Source organism: Argopecten irradians, chromosome 8 (genome assembly GCF_041381155.1).
Source record: "Argopecten irradians isolate NY chromosome 8, Ai_NY, whole genome shotgun sequence".
NCBI classification, from domain to species: Eukaryota; Metazoa; Mollusca; class Bivalvia; order Pectinida; family Pectinidae; genus Argopecten; species Argopecten irradians.
In genome coordinates this window covers 20171749-20190399 of record NC_091141.1, presented here as the reverse complement: position 1 = coordinate 20190399, position 18651 = coordinate 20171749, and the positions used below count along the sequence as shown (strand labels likewise).

The window sequence follows — 18651 nt, the reverse complement described above, 5'->3', positions numbered from 1 at the left end:
TTTATAAGTTAACACCTTAACTGTGTACCTCTAGCACCTCAGGAGGGATGCTCATGAAATATTCATCATATCTAACAAGGACTGCTTTCTCCTCGACCACAGACCATCAAATCTAGGCATCATTTAATGTGATGGTTCAAAGCAATGGCACAATCAAAATATTTCAATAAAGTTTTAACACTGGTTGTCAGCCAGGACGTTAGTTACACATCTCAGTAAACACACAGCCCGATATTATAGTGCTAAATCATACACATTGTGACTCTCTACATTGTAGATGTTCTCTGTAACCGAGTTGTACCACACAACATATTTTTATCTCTCTCATCTTTCAACATCTAAAATGTACTCTAGAAATCCTTAGCTTCTCTGTTATACAATTTGTTAGCAGTCAGGATTATTTAAGTGCATGCCAGGTTGTGAAGGTGGAGTTTCATGGGTACCCACAAAATGGTCGATACATGTACCTGGCAATGGACGACAACGCCCGCCCCTCCCCCTCACCATTTAGTTACACAGAGGTCAACAATACTCATCAGCAGACTGCCTCAGTGAGATTGCACTATATATATATGACAAAGATAGATCACACTATCACAAGGAGACACAACCAGAATATACAATTGTTATACTGCTGTCCTTTACAGTAAAGATATAATTCTAAAATGGAGGAGTACAGCACACAGAATAGGTCTTTATAAAACCCAGCTTATTGATGTTGGATATTGATATTGAAGTACCATGATATGTCTGTCAATCATCAGATTTCAGCACTGATTTACATACATGTGAATAATACCAATGTAAAATGATATATTACTCGGTTATAAAAACAATGGAGCATTAAGAGATCTATCAGTTACAGTTAATTTTGCCTGACTTTTTAATGATATTCCAAGACAGGACATGGGAAACCAGGCATGGCTAGCTGCAGGTGGCTAAGTCTGTATATATCATAAATATGCCGCAGATCACAGTGACATATGGACTCACCTGAAGGAATTGTTGACCTCTCCAGTACCAGTAGGGAAATATGAGTACACTAAGTGTTTGAAGTACACAGTCTCCTGAGGAGATATAATAGCCACGGTACAGGTCTCACCTGTATGATTTATACCTGTTCCCTTATCTCTTATACCTGTTGATGAACGACAGACTTCTCCCTGACTTGTGAGACACTGACTCTGTATAACCTACCTGTATATGGTTACCTGTGTCGGGGGAACCCTCACCTGACGTGACCTCTAGTTAAACTGTCCCTGTCAGTATATGACGAATACTGACAGTGATTCCAAAGGTAAAAACCACGCAGACATGTAATATGATGTAATACACGTCTCCAGCCTAAATAAGTTCTGTCGGTAGAGAATGCTGTGTTTAATCTGGTGATAAACCTCTTATAAATCCAATATAATGTTTGAACCACACAGGTGAAATTGGTCTGGTTTATTCACTTCATTTTAATAAGAACCTACCATTCAGTAGTGAAATAAAAGGTTTCCATATGACATCAGGGTTCTATAAACCAGTTTTAAACAGTACACTTCTCTCCAGTCCACTAAATCACAACTTCTATCAATTTGAAGAGAGCTTTAATGATCTGTATTTATAATGTTATATCTAGCTGACCTGAGACATTTTACTTCTTACGGCAGATCAAGTTGTCATCTTTATATCAACAGAGCGAGCTAGAATATGAATTAAATCGAGAGTATATATCTAAATAATCTAAATTGCCTTTTACATCTACGGAGATAATAAATTCCCTGTGTGAATAACTTATCCCCTTCTGAAGTATTTACTTAAGGTTGTTAATCATTGATCCATGATTCAATCATGTCACATAAAACAAATTATCCCGCATGATTCAGATTCTTGATTGAAATTTAATACAGACCAAACAGTGAGTATGTTTTAATACAACAACATCACGTGAATAGGAATGTTTATAATTATAGATCCTTTTAATGACGATCTTAAGTGATACAGTGTCTTTATTTTAACAGACTGATAAACCTTACCTCAACATACCACAGATCATCAATAGGTCATTTGGGAATCTCTGTTCCATGTATTGATATGTTGTAGAATTGGATTATAATTTTATATCTTATGTAATTAATTAATTGTTAACTACCCAAGGGAGCAGTTCCACACGTGTTCCCTATTTAATGGAGACCTATTCAATACTGTCAGTTGGAAGTATAGGTATCACAAACCCCAATTTCTTTTATGATTTAATGTGTCATTTTTCATCAATATGGAAATAGAGATATCATATCTGCACTGGGTGAGCAGGCATTTAAAACCACTAACACGTATCTGATAAATATCTGTGTGTCGTCAAGGTTTACTCCAAAGGCTGAACATTGTGATGCACACTGAAAGAAGCTGCACATATATTTAATATTATGAAAAAAATTTGAGGTACTTCGATGAAAAGTTAATTTCAGCATACACTTTAGAACTGAACATCCCTTACAACCCCTCAAATATTAGCAATTATGAATATGATAAGAGATAGTACAGTGTTTTTCCTGCCTATATATTTGGGGCCAAAATAAGGCCCCATTCCTAATTGTATTTCTTGTTATTTTTTCCCAAATCTATGTCTAATTTTCCCATATCATTGAGTTGAAGCGTATTTTGTGTGAGGAAATAAAAAATTCCGAAAATCTCAAGACAGAATGTTGTATTATAGTATCCATTCTTACACTTGATTTTTAGAGAGGCACATTTGTCTATTTTTACGTTTTCCAAAATTTCCATAAACACTGTTTAAATTTTTCATTTCCTACTTTTATCGCACAAAATTTCCCAATTTTTACCAGGTGGCAATTTCCCAAAATACCCAGGAAAAACACTGTAGTATGATTATGATGATGATGATTTGGTTTGGTTTTATTAGTTTAATGTCCCAATAATAGCCAGGGTCATTTATGCATGTTGTACCAGCTAGCAGTCAGTATATGGGATTCCAACTCGCCACCCAGAGGTAAAGGTTTTGTGGCAATATGTTGAGACATCTTATAACCACTTGGCCACAGCTGTCCCGATGATGATGATAACGTCATCAATTATGGTGACCCTCTAACCTGCAATAGGGGGTTACTATCTGATTAAAGGTTAGTATTCAGCAATATGGTGACCAGTTCTCTCCAATTTCATTGTAATTAAAATTTAGATACTTCTATAAAAGATGGCATCTTAATTAACATCATCAAAATATCATACTTGTGTTATTCTGAAGGTTTCTGTATATTTTGTTGAGCAAATCTAAAGGTTGAATGAATCTTGTGTCCTATAATTAGATTGAGCTGTTTCCCCTTTGCTGGAGGAAGAAATGAAAATCTGACATTATAGCCTTTTTTGTCAACTATAATTACAATGCCCTACAGGTGGGGAGTTATAATGGTACCTGCTGCCTTCATTGCATGATTGAAGAAGATGACTAAATTTATGATCTTATCTTTTCTATTATTTTGTTACATGTTCTTGACATGCCTCACTTTTGGTCAAAAGCATGTGCTCCTGTGAGGAAGACTCTGGGTTCTGTCCACTAATGATAAAAACCCCATGATACCATAGGCTATAAAAGTGGAAGTCTATGTTCCTGCTTAAAGTCCAACAAAGTTCAAAAGAGTGGTTTGCTCCACTTGTGACTATTTGACTGTGTGGGGTGTGTTGTTCAATGTCTTCCATACATGAACAAAGCTTTACATTCAGAGGGATCGCACTTCACAGGACATAAAGTATAAATATGAACCATTGAAACCAGCCAAGCATTATAAGTATTTGGGTGATTCAGGAGACAAATACACAATCTCCTAAGACTTTCCATGGTCTCTATTAATCTTACTGATCCACTAAGATCTATAGGTGGTACAGTTAACGACCATATAAATAATATTCAATAAACTGAACCACTGCTGCCACAGTAAAAACAAGTGATATCTAGTCAGACGCTCACAAATAACATCCAAATAAACAGACACGCCCAGAAATTCAAACACTTCACCAAACCGGGACAGTAAAATCTGCCTCTAGACCAGATCAAAAGATCAATAAATTCCTGACTTGTTTAGTTATAAAAGGCCAGTTCCCAGTAATACATGTAAGGCCCTTAACCAGTATGTAAAAGGGTACAGTCAATACATCTTGTAAAGACATCTTCAAATAGCACATTAAAAGACCTTCAATGCAATTTATCCTTTAATCTTATTTGGCTTGTCAGTCAATATTTTTTACTAATGATGAATTCATATTGTGAACAAAGCAGGGAGGAGTTAGCTCCCTTACCATCTCTGTACATCATTATTTCTCTGTTCACAAGCAAAGCAGAGTTGTCTCCCTTAAACTTGCTATGATAAATCATATCGAATGTGTAAGTATTAGAACATACCAGTATTTGTCTATATTTCATCTTTGCTTATTACAGAGTTATTTGCCCTTTAGAATAAAGGTATCTATTTGTGACATTAGTAAGTGAGCAAAAATGTGAAACATGATGTAATGCTCACAACCTACCACCATTGGCAGATAACTATGTAATATTCCAACACAGATACAGATACAGCAGCTTACTTGGTGTTATAATTATACAGATACAAATTTAATTTTCCTGTAGAATATCTTATATATGTTGTTAATTTAAAATCCTGCAATCTAATAAATTTGTTAAGGCAGCTTGGTTACTTTTTGTTATTAATCTCTTACGAAGCTTCTGTGCCATCAATCTGTATTTCAACACAATTTCCATTTTTATCAATTCACTTGTCAAATAAATTCGCGTAAACTAACCCAATGTTATGAACTGCTTACCTTTTCAGAGCTGACTCTAAAGTTTCAAAATCGACCTTGGACTTGCGAATGTCATTAGAGACTTTGTACAGAAAATCTTCAAAGTTGGCGGCCATGTCCCCGTCCTCCTTCCTTAGTCGGGCCCACAGTCCCTGTATAGCTTTCTCACTGTAACACACATGGCATATGTCAATTTCCCCATCTTAATAAAAAGTTGATCTCTGTGAATTAATAACTACCTGTACATCATTCATATTTATAGAAGCTTCCTTTCAATATATCTATATTCGCAAATATTAATCTTCATGAAATGGCTCTGAAATAGAAATCCAGAAATTTAAAAGATGTAAAATGTAATTACATTAAATATACAAGAGATCCCAGAGAGATCTTGGCGCCCACCAAAGAATGATCTATGTCTGACAATGGAAAGAGGGATCTTTTCCATGCATTCTAAAATTTTTCAAACACACTACATATAAAATTTGAGACAGATCGCTATAGTACTTTCTAAGAAATAGTGGTAAGAAACTTCAACAATGAAATCCAAGATGGCGGTAGTCTTGTTGACCATCAGTTACAAAATGCAATATGCACAACTAGGACCCTAGGGGGACCTACATATACAATTTGAGAAGAATCCCTTCTGTACTTTCTGAGAAATAGCGGTAACAAACTTTAACTGGGTACTAGGGGAACCTACATATGAAATTTGAGAAAGATTCCTTCAGTACTTTCTGAGAAATAGCGGTAACAAACTTCAACTATCAAAATCCAAGATGGCCGCCTGTCAGCCATCTTGTTGACCAATCGGTCCCAAAATGCAATATGCAAAACTAGGGTCCTAGGGGAACCTACATATGAAATTTGAGAAAGATCCCTTCAGTACTTTTTTAGAAATAGTGGTAACAAACTTTAACTACCATAAGAGATCCCAGAGGAATCTTGGCGCCCACCAAAGAATGATCTATGTCTGACAATGGAAAGAGGGATCTTTTCTCTGCTTTTAAAACTTTTGCAAACATGCTACATATAAAATTTGAGACAGATCGCTTCAGTACTTTCTGAGAAATAGCAGTAACAAACTTCAACTATCAAAATCCAAGATGGCTCCTTGGCGGCCATCTTGTTGATCAATCTGTCCCAAATCGAAATATGCACAACTAGAGCCATAGGGAAACCTATATATGAAATTTGAGACAGACTCATTCAATACTTTCTGAGAAATAGCAGTAACAATCTTTAACTATCAAAATCCAAGATGGCAGCATGGCGGCCATTTTGTTGACCGTTCAGTCCAAAAACGCATCATGCACAACTAGAGCCTTAGGGGAACCTACATATGAAATTTGAGAAAGATCCCTTCATTACTTTGTGAGAAATAGCGATAACAATCTTTAACGATCAAAATCCAAGATGGCTGCCTGACCGCCATTTTGTAGACCGATCGATTCAAAATCGCATTATGCACAACTAGAGCCCTAGGGGAACCTACATATGAAATTTGAGAAAGATCCCTTCAGCACTTTGTGAGATATAGCAGTAACAAACTTCAACTATCAAAATCCGAGATGGCAGCATGGCGGCCATTTTGTTGATCGATCGATCCAAAAATGCATCATGCACAACTAGAGCCCTAGGGGAACCTACATATGAAATTTGAGAAAGATCCCTTCATTACTTTCTGAGAAATAGCGATAAAATTTTTAAGAATCAAAATCCAAGATGGCTGCCTGGCGGCCATCTTGTCGACCGATTGGTCCCAAAATGCAATATGCACAACTAGGGCCCTAGGGGAACCTACATATGAAATGTGAGACAGATCCCTTCAGTACTTTCTGAGAAATAGCAATAACAAGAATTGTTAATGGACGGACGGATGGACAGAGGGAAGGACGGACGGAAGGACAGACCACGGACCATGGACAAAAAGCGATTTGAATAGCCCATCATCTGATGATGGTGAGCTAAAAAGGGGACTGAACTCTATATTTTTTTTTTCAGGTATTGCTTTTATCAAAAATGCAATCAAAAATCACATCTGATGACAGGATATAACTCTAGCAAAACCAAACTACATATTATCTAGATTACCAGTATGATTAGCAATAGAGACTTTTGAAGCATGTTCAAAGTTAAAACAAAATATTCTTTTCAACGATATAATGATATAATTCAAAATCTTTAGAAAATCAACATCTGATAGAATTCAATCAATTTCATTAGTGTATATAACTTAATATAACTCTCCCATAATAAAAGTATATAACTTATCACAATAACTTAGAGGTCCCAACGTATAAAGTAGTAACTTACTCACATATAACTAGAGGTCCCAACTATACTTTCAATATAACTTAGAGGTCCCAACTTATAAGTATATAATTACTCATCATATATAAGGTCTAATAATAATAAACTCATTTTAGAGTATATAAAACAATATAACTTAGAGGTCCCAACGTAATTAAAGTATATAACTTACTCATCATAAAACTTAGAGGCCCAACTTATAGTATATAACTTAGAGGTCCCAACATTATTAGAGTATATAACTTACTCATCATATAACTTGAGGTCCCAACTATAAAGATTCTACTAACTCATCATATAACTTAGAGGTCCCAACATTATAGAGTATATAACTTACTCATCATATAACTTAGAGGTCCCAACATTATAGAGTATATAATATAACTTACTCATCATATAACTTAGAGGTCCCAACATTATAAAGTATATAACTTACTCATCATATAACTTAGAGGTCCCAACATTATAGAGTATATAACTTACTCATCAAATAACTTAGAGGTCCCAACATTATAGAGTATATAACTTACTCATCAATAACTTAGAGGTCCCAACATATAAGTACTACACTTAAGTATATAACTTACTCATCATATAACTTAGAGGCCCCAACATTATGAAGCATTTCTTTGAAGAGAATTTCTTCTGTCCCATCATCCACACCTTCGTACACATTCTCATCAACATCTTGTGTGTCTGTGGTCTGGTTGGGATTAAACCCGAGGTAGCTCCCTATAATAAACAGATATCAATGGTTACATGGCCCTCACTGTCTGATCAAGCTAGGTGTCCCCTCTTAAATTTGGATACAGATACATCTAGGTAGTCCCCTGCCCGAGTTTGGATACAGATACATCTAGGTAGTCCCCTGCCCGAGTCCCTACATCTTTTAAAGATGCAAGGACTTAATTATCAAATGAATGAGAAGAAAAAATGTTTTTCCTAAATGTATTGTATCTTTACATAATTTAATAAATATTCTTGATGCAATGAAGGCAATACATAATGCAGACAAATGTTTTTTTATAAAATATAAAAGGTGACCTTGACTTTGATACTATAACCCTGCAACTCATTATAGTTGTTTTAATTCTCAATGTGCATACATACATGGAGTTTGGTGAAAATCTGTAGACCAATGATGTACGAAAGCACTGACAATGTTTTTCTCTTTCTTAAAATAGCAACAATATACATGACCAATTTTATTCGTAAGATTGATACTGTGAGAATTTTATTTTTTCTCAAAGTAACTGTGACCTTGACCTAACAACCCTAAAACTTAATTATGTCTAATATTCTGATTCTCTAAATAACATTTTTTGGAGTTTGATGATCATGAGCGTAGTTAAGAGTAACTGAAGCCTTCTATGAATCCATCAAGTGTATTTATATTATCATTGTTCTAATTCTTTATTTCTTTAATGAGGATTGCACACAGCCCTAGGGCCACTAGATGCCCTCCTCGACACTTATTTTTCATTACCACTTACAATACATATGGCACTCTATGAAATCTTGTGTATTAGTTAAAACTTACCTAATATAGTTAGTGTAATTGTTTGTTAACTAAAGCCTTCTATGATTTTTTGGAGGGTAACACTTACCAAAACTCTCTATGATTTTGTTGAGTGTAACACTTACCAAAACCCTCTATGATTTTGTTGAGTGTAATACTTACCAAAACCCTCTATGAATTTGTTTAGTGTAATACTTACCAAAACCCTCTATGAATTTGTTTAGTGTAATACTTACCAAAACCCTCTATGAATTTGTTTAGTGTAATACTTACCAAAACCCTCTATGAATTTGTTGAGTGTAATACTTACCAAAACCCTCTATGAATTTGTTTAGTGTAATACTTACCAAAACCCTCTATGAATTTGTTTAGTGTAATACTTACCAAAACCCTCTATGATTTTGTTGAGTGTAATACTTACCAAAACCCTCTATGAATTTGTTGAGTGTAATACTTACCAAAACCCTCTATGAATTTGTTTAGTGTAATACTTACCAAAAACCTCTATGAATTTGTTTAGTGTAATACTTACCAAAACCCTCTATGATTTTGTTGAGTGTAATACTTACCAAAACCCTCTATGATTTTGTTGAGTGTAATACTTACCAAAACCCTCTATGAATTTGTTTAGTGTAATACTTACCAAAACCCTCTATGAATTTGTTTAGTGTAATACTTACCAAAACCCTCTATGAATTTGTTCAGTGTAATACTAACCAAAACCCTCTATGAATTTGTTTAGTGTAATACTTACCAAAAACCTCTATGAATTTGTTTAGTGTAATACTTACCAAAACCCTCTATGAATTTGTTTAGTGTAATACTAACCAAAACCCTCTATGAATTTGTTCAGAGTAATACTTACCAAAACCCTCTATGAATTTGTTGAATGTAAAACTAATTTACCAAAACCCTCCATAAATTTGTTTAGTGTAATAAAATGTACTTACCAAAACCCTTTATGAATTTGTTGAGTGTAACACTTACCAAAACCCTCTATGAATAGTTTGAGAGTAATACTTACCCAAACCCTCTATGAATTTGTTGAGAGTAATACTTACCAAAACCCTCTATGAATTTTTTGAGTGCAATACTTACTGAAAACCTTTATGAATTATTTGAGTATTATAACTTCCTAAGGCTTCTATTTATTATTTGAGAAATATATCTTACCGAAGCCTTCTATGAATTATTTGGGTATGATTTCTTACCAAATCCTTCTATGAATTCCTCGAGTGTAAGGAAACCGTTTCCATCCTCATCCAGTGAGTCAAACACGGCCTCGAGCTGTTCGGGGTCGAGAGCCAGCTCAGTCTGTAACCTCTGCATGTCCTTCTTATTGATGAAGCCTTTCTGTTCCTTGTCACAGACCTGGAACAATTCCTGGGCCTTCTGGACCGCCAAGGCCTCCATATCCTCAGTCGAAACCGACTGATTCGACTCATACATCTCGGTCACTCAGATTCACAGTCACACTAATGCTTGATTTAAACTCATCTGCTCTATTAATGTATAGAGTCTGTAACAGTCACAACCAGAGTGATCAATTACTGATGAGTTAGATTATTACAGACACACATACATTTATTCTACAGTTTTAGCTGGCATGTAATTTGTTAAATTTCTCTTTATTTCAGTTTTTCTGTGCATTATCTCCCTTTAATTAGTTCATGTTGGAGAGAATCATCCCATCAACATTTCAGCAAATTCTTTCCTGGCCTCGGGGTAATCCTGGTAGGTGACCTAAAACAGATGGGACAGTAATCAGTATACACAGTGATTATTCATGTCACATCCTGGTAGAAGCTTTCAATACGATCACAAGAACATCATGAAGTGATAAAAAAGGATTAAAAATACACACAAACTAACTAGTTTTTAAGGATGAAAGACCTAACAACTCAGTCAAGATTGAGCTTCAATTAGCTCTGGTGTAGATGTACTTATAAAACAGATGAAAAGTGATAATTGCAGGTGTATACCATTTTGAAACATCATCTGTTGAAAACTAATGAGCTACCTGTCAAAGATTCACATCAACATACAATTTATGGTGTGACACAAATACATATGCAACATAATAAATTTGATAATGATTCAAACAATGAATTCAAAAAGGAAACATTCACAACAGCATTGGGTATAAGCAGTACTTTTCTGGAATACCAAATAGGTCTTCAAATAACACAGCAGATATAATCATCATTAATTATTATCCCTGCACCTGTTTTTTATAGAAATACACAATGGTGGTGACGTATCACATGATAAATTAGTATGTACGTCACACGATAATATCATTGCAATGTGTATTTAATGTCTTATGTTTCATAAAAATTATAACTTTCTAAGAAATCCAGAAAAACAAACACCAGCATATGACATTTATATGTGGCAAAGTTATGAGTTCATTAAACCTGGGAACGAATATATATATGCTAATTAATGCATTAAATATAAAAAGTCTTTTTAATTATCTCTGCAGTTACATACTAATGAAATGTGCTTGATTATGATTCTCAGATTTGATCTGATGATTAAAGGTGTCAGAGTAGTGATGGTGAATTACCTTAAGGATGACTTATAACCTCCGTATAGACGGACGGACGGACAGACAGTCACACAGACAGATGGAGTCCACATACAGAAACACAGACAGACAGACTGATGGAGTCCACATACATACATACAGACAGAGAGACAGACAGACAGACAGACTGATGGAGTCCACATTCATATATACATAGACAGACAGGAGACATAGACTGATGGAGTCCACATTCATATGGAGTCCACATACAGAAACACAGACAGACAGACTGATGGAGTCCACATACATACACACAGACGGAGAGACAGACAGACTAGACTGATGGAGTCCACATTCATAATACTAGACAGACAGAGAGACATCATATGGATCACATAGACAGACAGAGAGATGGAGTCATACATAATACAGACAGGACAGACAGACAGACGATGGAGTCCCTTCAGACAGACAGAAGAAGACGATGGAGTCCACATCATATGGTCCATAATACAGACAACAGATGACAACAGACAGACATACAGACAGATGGAGTCCACATACAGAAACACAGACAGACAGACTGATGGAGTCCACATCATACAAACAGACAGAGAGACAACAGACAGACAGACTGATGGAGTCCACATTCATATATACAAGACAGACAGAGAGACATACAGACAGATGGAGTCCACATACAGAAACACAGACAGACAGGACTGATGGAGTCCCACATACAAAAAACACAGACAGACAGACAGATGGAGTCCACATTCATATATACATAGACAGACAGAGAGACATACAGACAGATGGAGTCCACATACAGAAAACACAGACAGACAGACTGATGGAGTCCAATCATATAACAATAGACAGACAGAGAGATCATACAGACGATGGAGTCCACATACATACAACAGACAGACAGACAGATTTAAACAAGTTGATTCTAAAAGTATGTATACCCCCACCCTAATTTTCCTGCAGGAGGAGGATGGGGGGGATTATAAATAAATGTCCCTTCAGATTTACGTGGCACTTTAAATTAATACTGTAGTATTATAAAAGCAACTAACTTTTAGCGTACATAATAACCATTTTCAAATTCTATGAATTTCAACAACTGTATGCATATACATATATATTTATATGTGCATACACATGCTTTTGTTGAATATGTATAATCGGCCATGAAATCTGATATCAATTTTAATAGATGGCAAAAAAAAAATTCATGAAAATCTGTTTGAAAAAGGTTTTGTGAAACATTTTACAAGAACAAATTAATAATAAGCTATATAAGTAAAAGTTATAAAATCACAAAATCTACTCTAGTTCAGTCGAAATCCTTACTTTGTAGTAGTACATAGTGTAGTCATTAGGTAACTCCAATGTTCCAGTTACATTCTGATTATGATGTAAGGTCCTACAGAACTCTATTAGATCACCTACAATCATTAATTATTGCAGGTATCTGACACCATGTGGCACTGCCTGACAGCTGATGGAGTTAGGTATGATATTGACCTCACAACATACAAGCTGTTCACATTAAGTAATACAGTGCCTACGTCAAAATGGCGTCACTACACCTACGTATCATGTTACAAGGATTTTTGTTAGAAAATAATCTGGACAAATTATCTACACCTACGTATAATGTTAAAAGGATTTCTGTTAGAAAATAATCTGGACAAATTATCTAAACATGAGTCCCCATACAAGTTTTTCATTGTTCGACACAGCTGTTGGATATTTACTTACTGTTCTACATGATTTGGATATACTTGCTATAGATGACAGATTTTACTTTTAATAAACATTAATTCAGAGAAATCAATATCAAACCTGGTTAAACTGTAAATGAATTAAACCTTAAACTAATTAATTTATCCAGTCTTTATAACCAATTGCAAGTAATCTGTATACACGGGTCACATTTGGTTAAATTGATCATTTGGGACCCAATAGCAGTCCTATTAATTAAGCAGGTGGTTTTTTACATCCAGTACCATATATCTGAACAACAAGCTTAAAGGAATTTATCTAAATTCTGTACACCAACTTTCTGTCGCATATTTTGCTATTAACTTTTGCAAACTTTCGTGATCCAAGTAAGTTTGTGAAAGTTAATACCCTCAACTCAAATAGCACTGACATCATTTATATTGATAAGAAATTCCATTAAATTTTAAATCCATGAAAGTTAGCCTTTGCAAACTTGTTTGGGAATGGGAAATCTGAAATTTAGTAGCCGGGAAAGACAGTTGTTTTACAGTAATAGTTAAGGGCTTCTGGAGTTGTATTTCAATTACAACAAAATGTTTGGAGTTGTACTTATATCTGTATCTCATTTACCAGTGCCTGGAGTTGTAACCCGACAGATCATTGTCCACGGAGTTGTACGATGCTATTAACAAGTGTCTAGTGTTTAGAGTTGTATACCATTAACAAGTGTCTACTTGTTTGGAGTTGTATGCCATTAACAAGCGTCTTTGAGTGTTTGGAGTTGTATGCTATTAACAAGTGTCTAGTGTTTGGAGGTATATGTCATTAACATGTGTCTGATGTTTGGAGTTGTATATGCCATTGACAAGTGTCTGATGTTTGGAGTTGTACATATGCCATTAACAAGTGTCTAGTGTTTGGAGTTGTATGTCATTAACAAGTGTCTGATGTTTGGAGTTGTATATGCCATTGACAAGTGTCTGATGTTTGGAGTTGTATATGCCATTAACAAGTGTCTAATGTTTGGAGTTGTATGCCATTGACAAGTGTTTAGTGTTTGGAGTTGTATGCCATTGACAAGTGTCTAGTGTTTGGAGTTGTATGCATGCCATTAACAAGTGTCTAGTGTTTGGAGTTGTATGCATGCCATTAACAAGTGTCTAGTGTTTGGAGTTGTATGTTATTAACAAGTGTATAGTGTTTGGAGTTGTATGCCATTAGCAAGTGTCTAGTGTTTGGAGTTGTATGTTATTAACAAGTGTTTAGTGTTTGGAGTTGTATGCCATTGACAAGTGTTTAGTGTTTGGAGTTGAATGTTATTAACAAGTGTCTAGTGTTTGGAGTTGTATGCCATTAAGTGTCTAGTGTTGTGTTACATTAACAAATGTCTGGTGTTGTTTCTGTCCAATTAACAAGTTACAACAGCCTTAAGTCAGTAAAAAGTTGTTTGGAGTTGACTAGAGTACAGTATCTATGGGTTATAAATAAATTTAGGCAATCAGTCAATCTAGCAAAGCATTGTTAAGAGTACTATACAATGAACAATCTAGCTCAGACACTTCTCACCTGAAAACACTTATAAACTCATATTAAACATCCCCAAGTACATTATTCAGTACTTACCATCAGTTCTCTGCCATGTACGTATACGTATCAGTGACTATTGAACACGCTGCTGTGAACACAGATCACAGCTGATAGAACCATCAATAAATGACCTGTTCAGTGTCAGTGAAATGTAAACCTAGGTACACGTAAGTCGTGGACAACAGCTGGTAGGGGACTGACTGGGTAAAGGGATGATATGGAGATATTACCCTAATTATTGGGTCAATATAGAGAAACTCAGATACATTACGGTAATTACATATTGTATAGGGTCAATACAGAGAAACTCAGATACATTACGGTAATTATAGGGTTAACACAGAGAAACTCAGAATCATTACAGAAATTATAGGGTACAATATCAGTGTAATTATAAACTTATATACTAGTAGACAACAGCTGACTCCAGGATGATTTTTAGAGATAGTATGGTAAACATATACCAATAATATACTAATTTTAATATATAAGACGTATAGCAATAAACAGAATAATTACGGTATATTTACAGAGCGTCTTTAGCAGTATAGGCAAATATCATCAATCAGCCCTCTAATAAGACGTGTCTTTTTTTTACAAACATTTGTTGACATCGTTTTAGGTGGTCCGTACATTAAAAGCACTCTGATAAATTTATATAAGCTATAAATGTCAAACAGAAATAGAACATTTTTATAATGTATATGTTATATTTTCTGATCAGAATTACAATTACCAATTGATTTCTGTGATAGGGTAAAAACTGATACATAAACATAAATCATTACACAAGAAACATAAATAATAGATGACATGTATACAAAGTGCACCACCACTCCAGGTGTATTGAGCCACAGATAAATTAGCATGCATTATGAACATTGTCTGCAAAGCTCTAGCATCTATAAAGATCATAGATTCCATAGGAAGATAGTTTAATACTTGTATTTACATTTTTTATTTACTAACTCATTTTGGGGGTTTCTTCAATAACATTGTTTAAGCTAGACCAGGAAAACCGCTTATCAACAACGATTTAATCCACAAGATGGAACAGCATTTTGGTCTTGATCGGTTGACGTTACCATGTCAACATTAGTGACTTCATAAGGGTCACGTTTTGGGTGTCAGTTTAATACTTCCATAGATTTCATTTTGCCTTAGTTAATTTATATAGTAGGAGTGGTAAGTGGAAGTAAATATTACCATATAACCAATGTTACAATGTTACCAGGCATTGTCTCAAGTAGGTATGATATAACATCTCCTACACAAGCCTATAGCTACATGTGTACTTACTACTTTACATTGTATATCATTTTACACCCACTAACACCATGCACAGTGACAGTTTGGGTTTTTGTTCCTGTGAAGAAACATAAGATTAAGGATTGTAGCGAAACCATATATAATGCAAATAATTTAAAAGATAATGCCACGCAAAAAAAATGTTGTTGTTATACAACAGAAAATTGGTAAATGCATCTTCCTCGATATAACTAATACATTATCTATAAAGGAGACTGCAGGAGTATACTATCTGCAGGAGTATACTATCTACCCGAGTGAAAGTGTTTGGCTGGTCAGCAAAAGGACTGCAGAATGCTGACTGGCTCAAATCCTTCATGACAGTTGATACATCATTATCTTCTTTGAAGACTTGTCAATAATGTTACGTTCATTCATTTGGTGGTAAGAGTAAGAAATTAGTTCCATAGTGTCTAGATTATTATTTTATTACCCGAGTCAAATGTTCATTAAAGGGTGTAAATTGGTCGGTTCTGTCCAGTTTGGGTCTGGGGGAAACCTAGACACTTGGTCAAGTAGCCGTAACTAATTAGGAATGGTACTAGTGTATAGGGAGGCTGTGTACAGGAGCCTGAACTCTAGGCAACCTGTGTGTGTGTATTTTTAGGGTCCAGTTGACCTACTTCTCAGAGAGATGGCATTGTATATATTTAGTTTAGGGGAATTCACAGAATTATTTTAGGGGTCACTTGGAGTTTTTATTTAGCTTTGCTTGGAAAGTATATTTAGCTTCATTTTGGATGTTTCGAGTGTATATTTAGTATAGGGGAAATTCCTGAAGTCTTTACTTAGATTCCCTAATTTAGATGCTCGGCTGAGCTTATATTTAGTCTAAGGGTATTTCCTTAAATCTTTACTTAGATTCCTTAATTTAGATGCTGGTAGATTCTATATTTGTATTTTGTAGATATAGGTTATGTTTATGCATGAGCTCATTAATGAATGGGTATAAAAAGGGCTGCGGCCCTGGGACCGGGGCTTTTCCTGACCGGATTTTAAAGTAGCGCTTACCCTTGGAGTGAGGCTAATTGAGTACTTTGTGATAGTAGTGTTTCGCTGGGAGCGGGACGTAGGCTTTTTCGACAGGATTTTACAAGAGTGCTTACCCTGGGATTGGGACTAATTGAGTGCGCTTTTGGATAGTAGTGTTTCGCTGGGAGCGGGACTTAGGCTTTTCTTCATTTCGCTGGGAATTAGAGATATTCCGCTTAGATTTGTTTCTTAATTGGATAGTTGGGATCGTCAACGTAGTGACGTTAGGATTTTAGGTTTTATTTCGTATCAACTGTGTTTCGTCATCCTGTACATATTTTGAGTGTTGTAAATAAATTGTAAATATTACTTTAAGTGAATTTGTGGTTATTGGAAACGCGACAAATGGTGTCAGAAGTGATATTAGTCAAAAGAAAACAACAGTAGTTAAGAACGTTACAACTGGTGTCAGAAGTGGGATTCGTACTTAAACACGCGCATTCAAAGGGATTATTTTAAGAATTCGGATATTCGTGTATGTTTGGGATTTAAGTGCCGTAAAACTCAAGATTTTTGAGAAGTGCCGAGAAATTCGAATTTCCAAGTGATTGGGATTTATATTGGATTATCCTGTGTGATTGGGATTTATCTGCATTGAAATTCGAAAGTGTTTGGGATTTATTACATTATATTTGTGCTTGGGATTTAAATGCAGCGAAATTCGAAAGTTTTTGGATTATATGTAACATAGATATTCTTATACTGGATTTAATTTTTATTTAACCTGCTGGAGTAATATAAGATGGTTCTTCTGTACACCATGGTGTCTGGATTAGCAATTATTCTTCTTTCATGTGAGTTAATGTTTGACAACTCGTATGTTTTACATGAAAACTATGATAGAAAAGAAAGTGTGAATAATAATAGAGAACGCAGTTTTCCTGTTTATCTGTCGGTTTCAAGGGAATATCTTGTGAATCTTGAATCGGACCAAAATTGGGATCCAGGAAAATAAATGAAGTTTTAACATATGTGAATAAACCTTACGACTGGAACTAATAATGGATATTACAAATAGAGGTATGGTTCTGATGATGTGACTTTTTCGGATTATAATGTAAAAATTTTAGAGTTGTAAATAACTGTCGTAACACTTACCATTTTTGGAGTTTTGGTGCGATTTCAAACTGCCAGAAGGTACTGAGAGATTTGGAAATATAGACATATTTGCCAGTTCTCATGCTAAGTTTTGATGAGTTATTAAAACTAGGGGTCATGGGGAGGAACGTGGAAATGTGTTGGAGATATAGTCCATTTGTGCCAATGATATGTATAGACTTGGAAGTGTTTCGCAGTACTGTATCAGTTATTAATGTCGGATTGAGATAGGTGATGAACAATCTTGTGTTTTCGCGAAAGTTTGAAAACATAAGTCTCACTGGTTCACGTAGGTGAGATGTTTATCCCATATATGGCCAACAATGTGACAGTGAATAGTTAATGGAAGTATTGGAGTGGGGGTCTACTCTAGGCAGGAGATCCACAAAATCAAGATGAATGACATCACAAACAGCCCAGCCGATTTGGATTAATAGGCTTGGCTAAGAAAGGGCTCGCGGGTGATGAGGGATTTTATTGCTAGTGACTGTGTAACACACATTGGAGTTGTCTTGTGTGTGTCTGTAAATAGTGTCATGCTGTATGTCAAGACTTTACCTAAATGTAAATGGAAGAAATTAGGGTCACCTGTGTTGTCAAGATAGTGTGGACAGTGGAAATTTAGTAAAAGTTACGAGGAGAAAAAGAATTTGTCAAAATCAAAGATGAACATATCGGCCATGGTTACTTCCATCCAGACTGATTTAGTGTTTCTAAATTTCTTTTCGTG

The 18651-nt window shown here is 35.2% G+C and overlaps 1 protein-coding gene across 5 annotated transcripts in view; it reads right to left on the bottom strand.

Moving 5' to 3' along the window:
• The window catches only part of LOC138329622 (uncharacterized), a 48951-nt gene that overhangs the window by 20818 nt on the left and 9482 nt on the right, over nt 1-18651 (bottom strand). For 3 of the 5 annotated variants that reach the window (XM_069276716.1, XM_069276719.1, XM_069276718.1), the window contains exons 2-4: nt 9844-10375; nt 7701-7845; nt 4822-4968 (exon numbers count right to left, since the gene is read on the bottom strand). In XM_069276716.1, the coding sequence (XP_069132817.1) occupies nt 4822-4968; nt 7701-7845; nt 9844-10081 (530 nt within the window). In that variant the 5' untranslated portion in view covers nt 10082-10375. Of the gene's footprint in view, nt 1-1197; nt 1421-4821; nt 4969-7700; nt 7846-9843; nt 10376-14519; nt 14659-18651 lie in introns of those variants that run through there. The other 2 variants (XM_069276717.1, XM_069276722.1) reach the window with 2 other exon arrangements.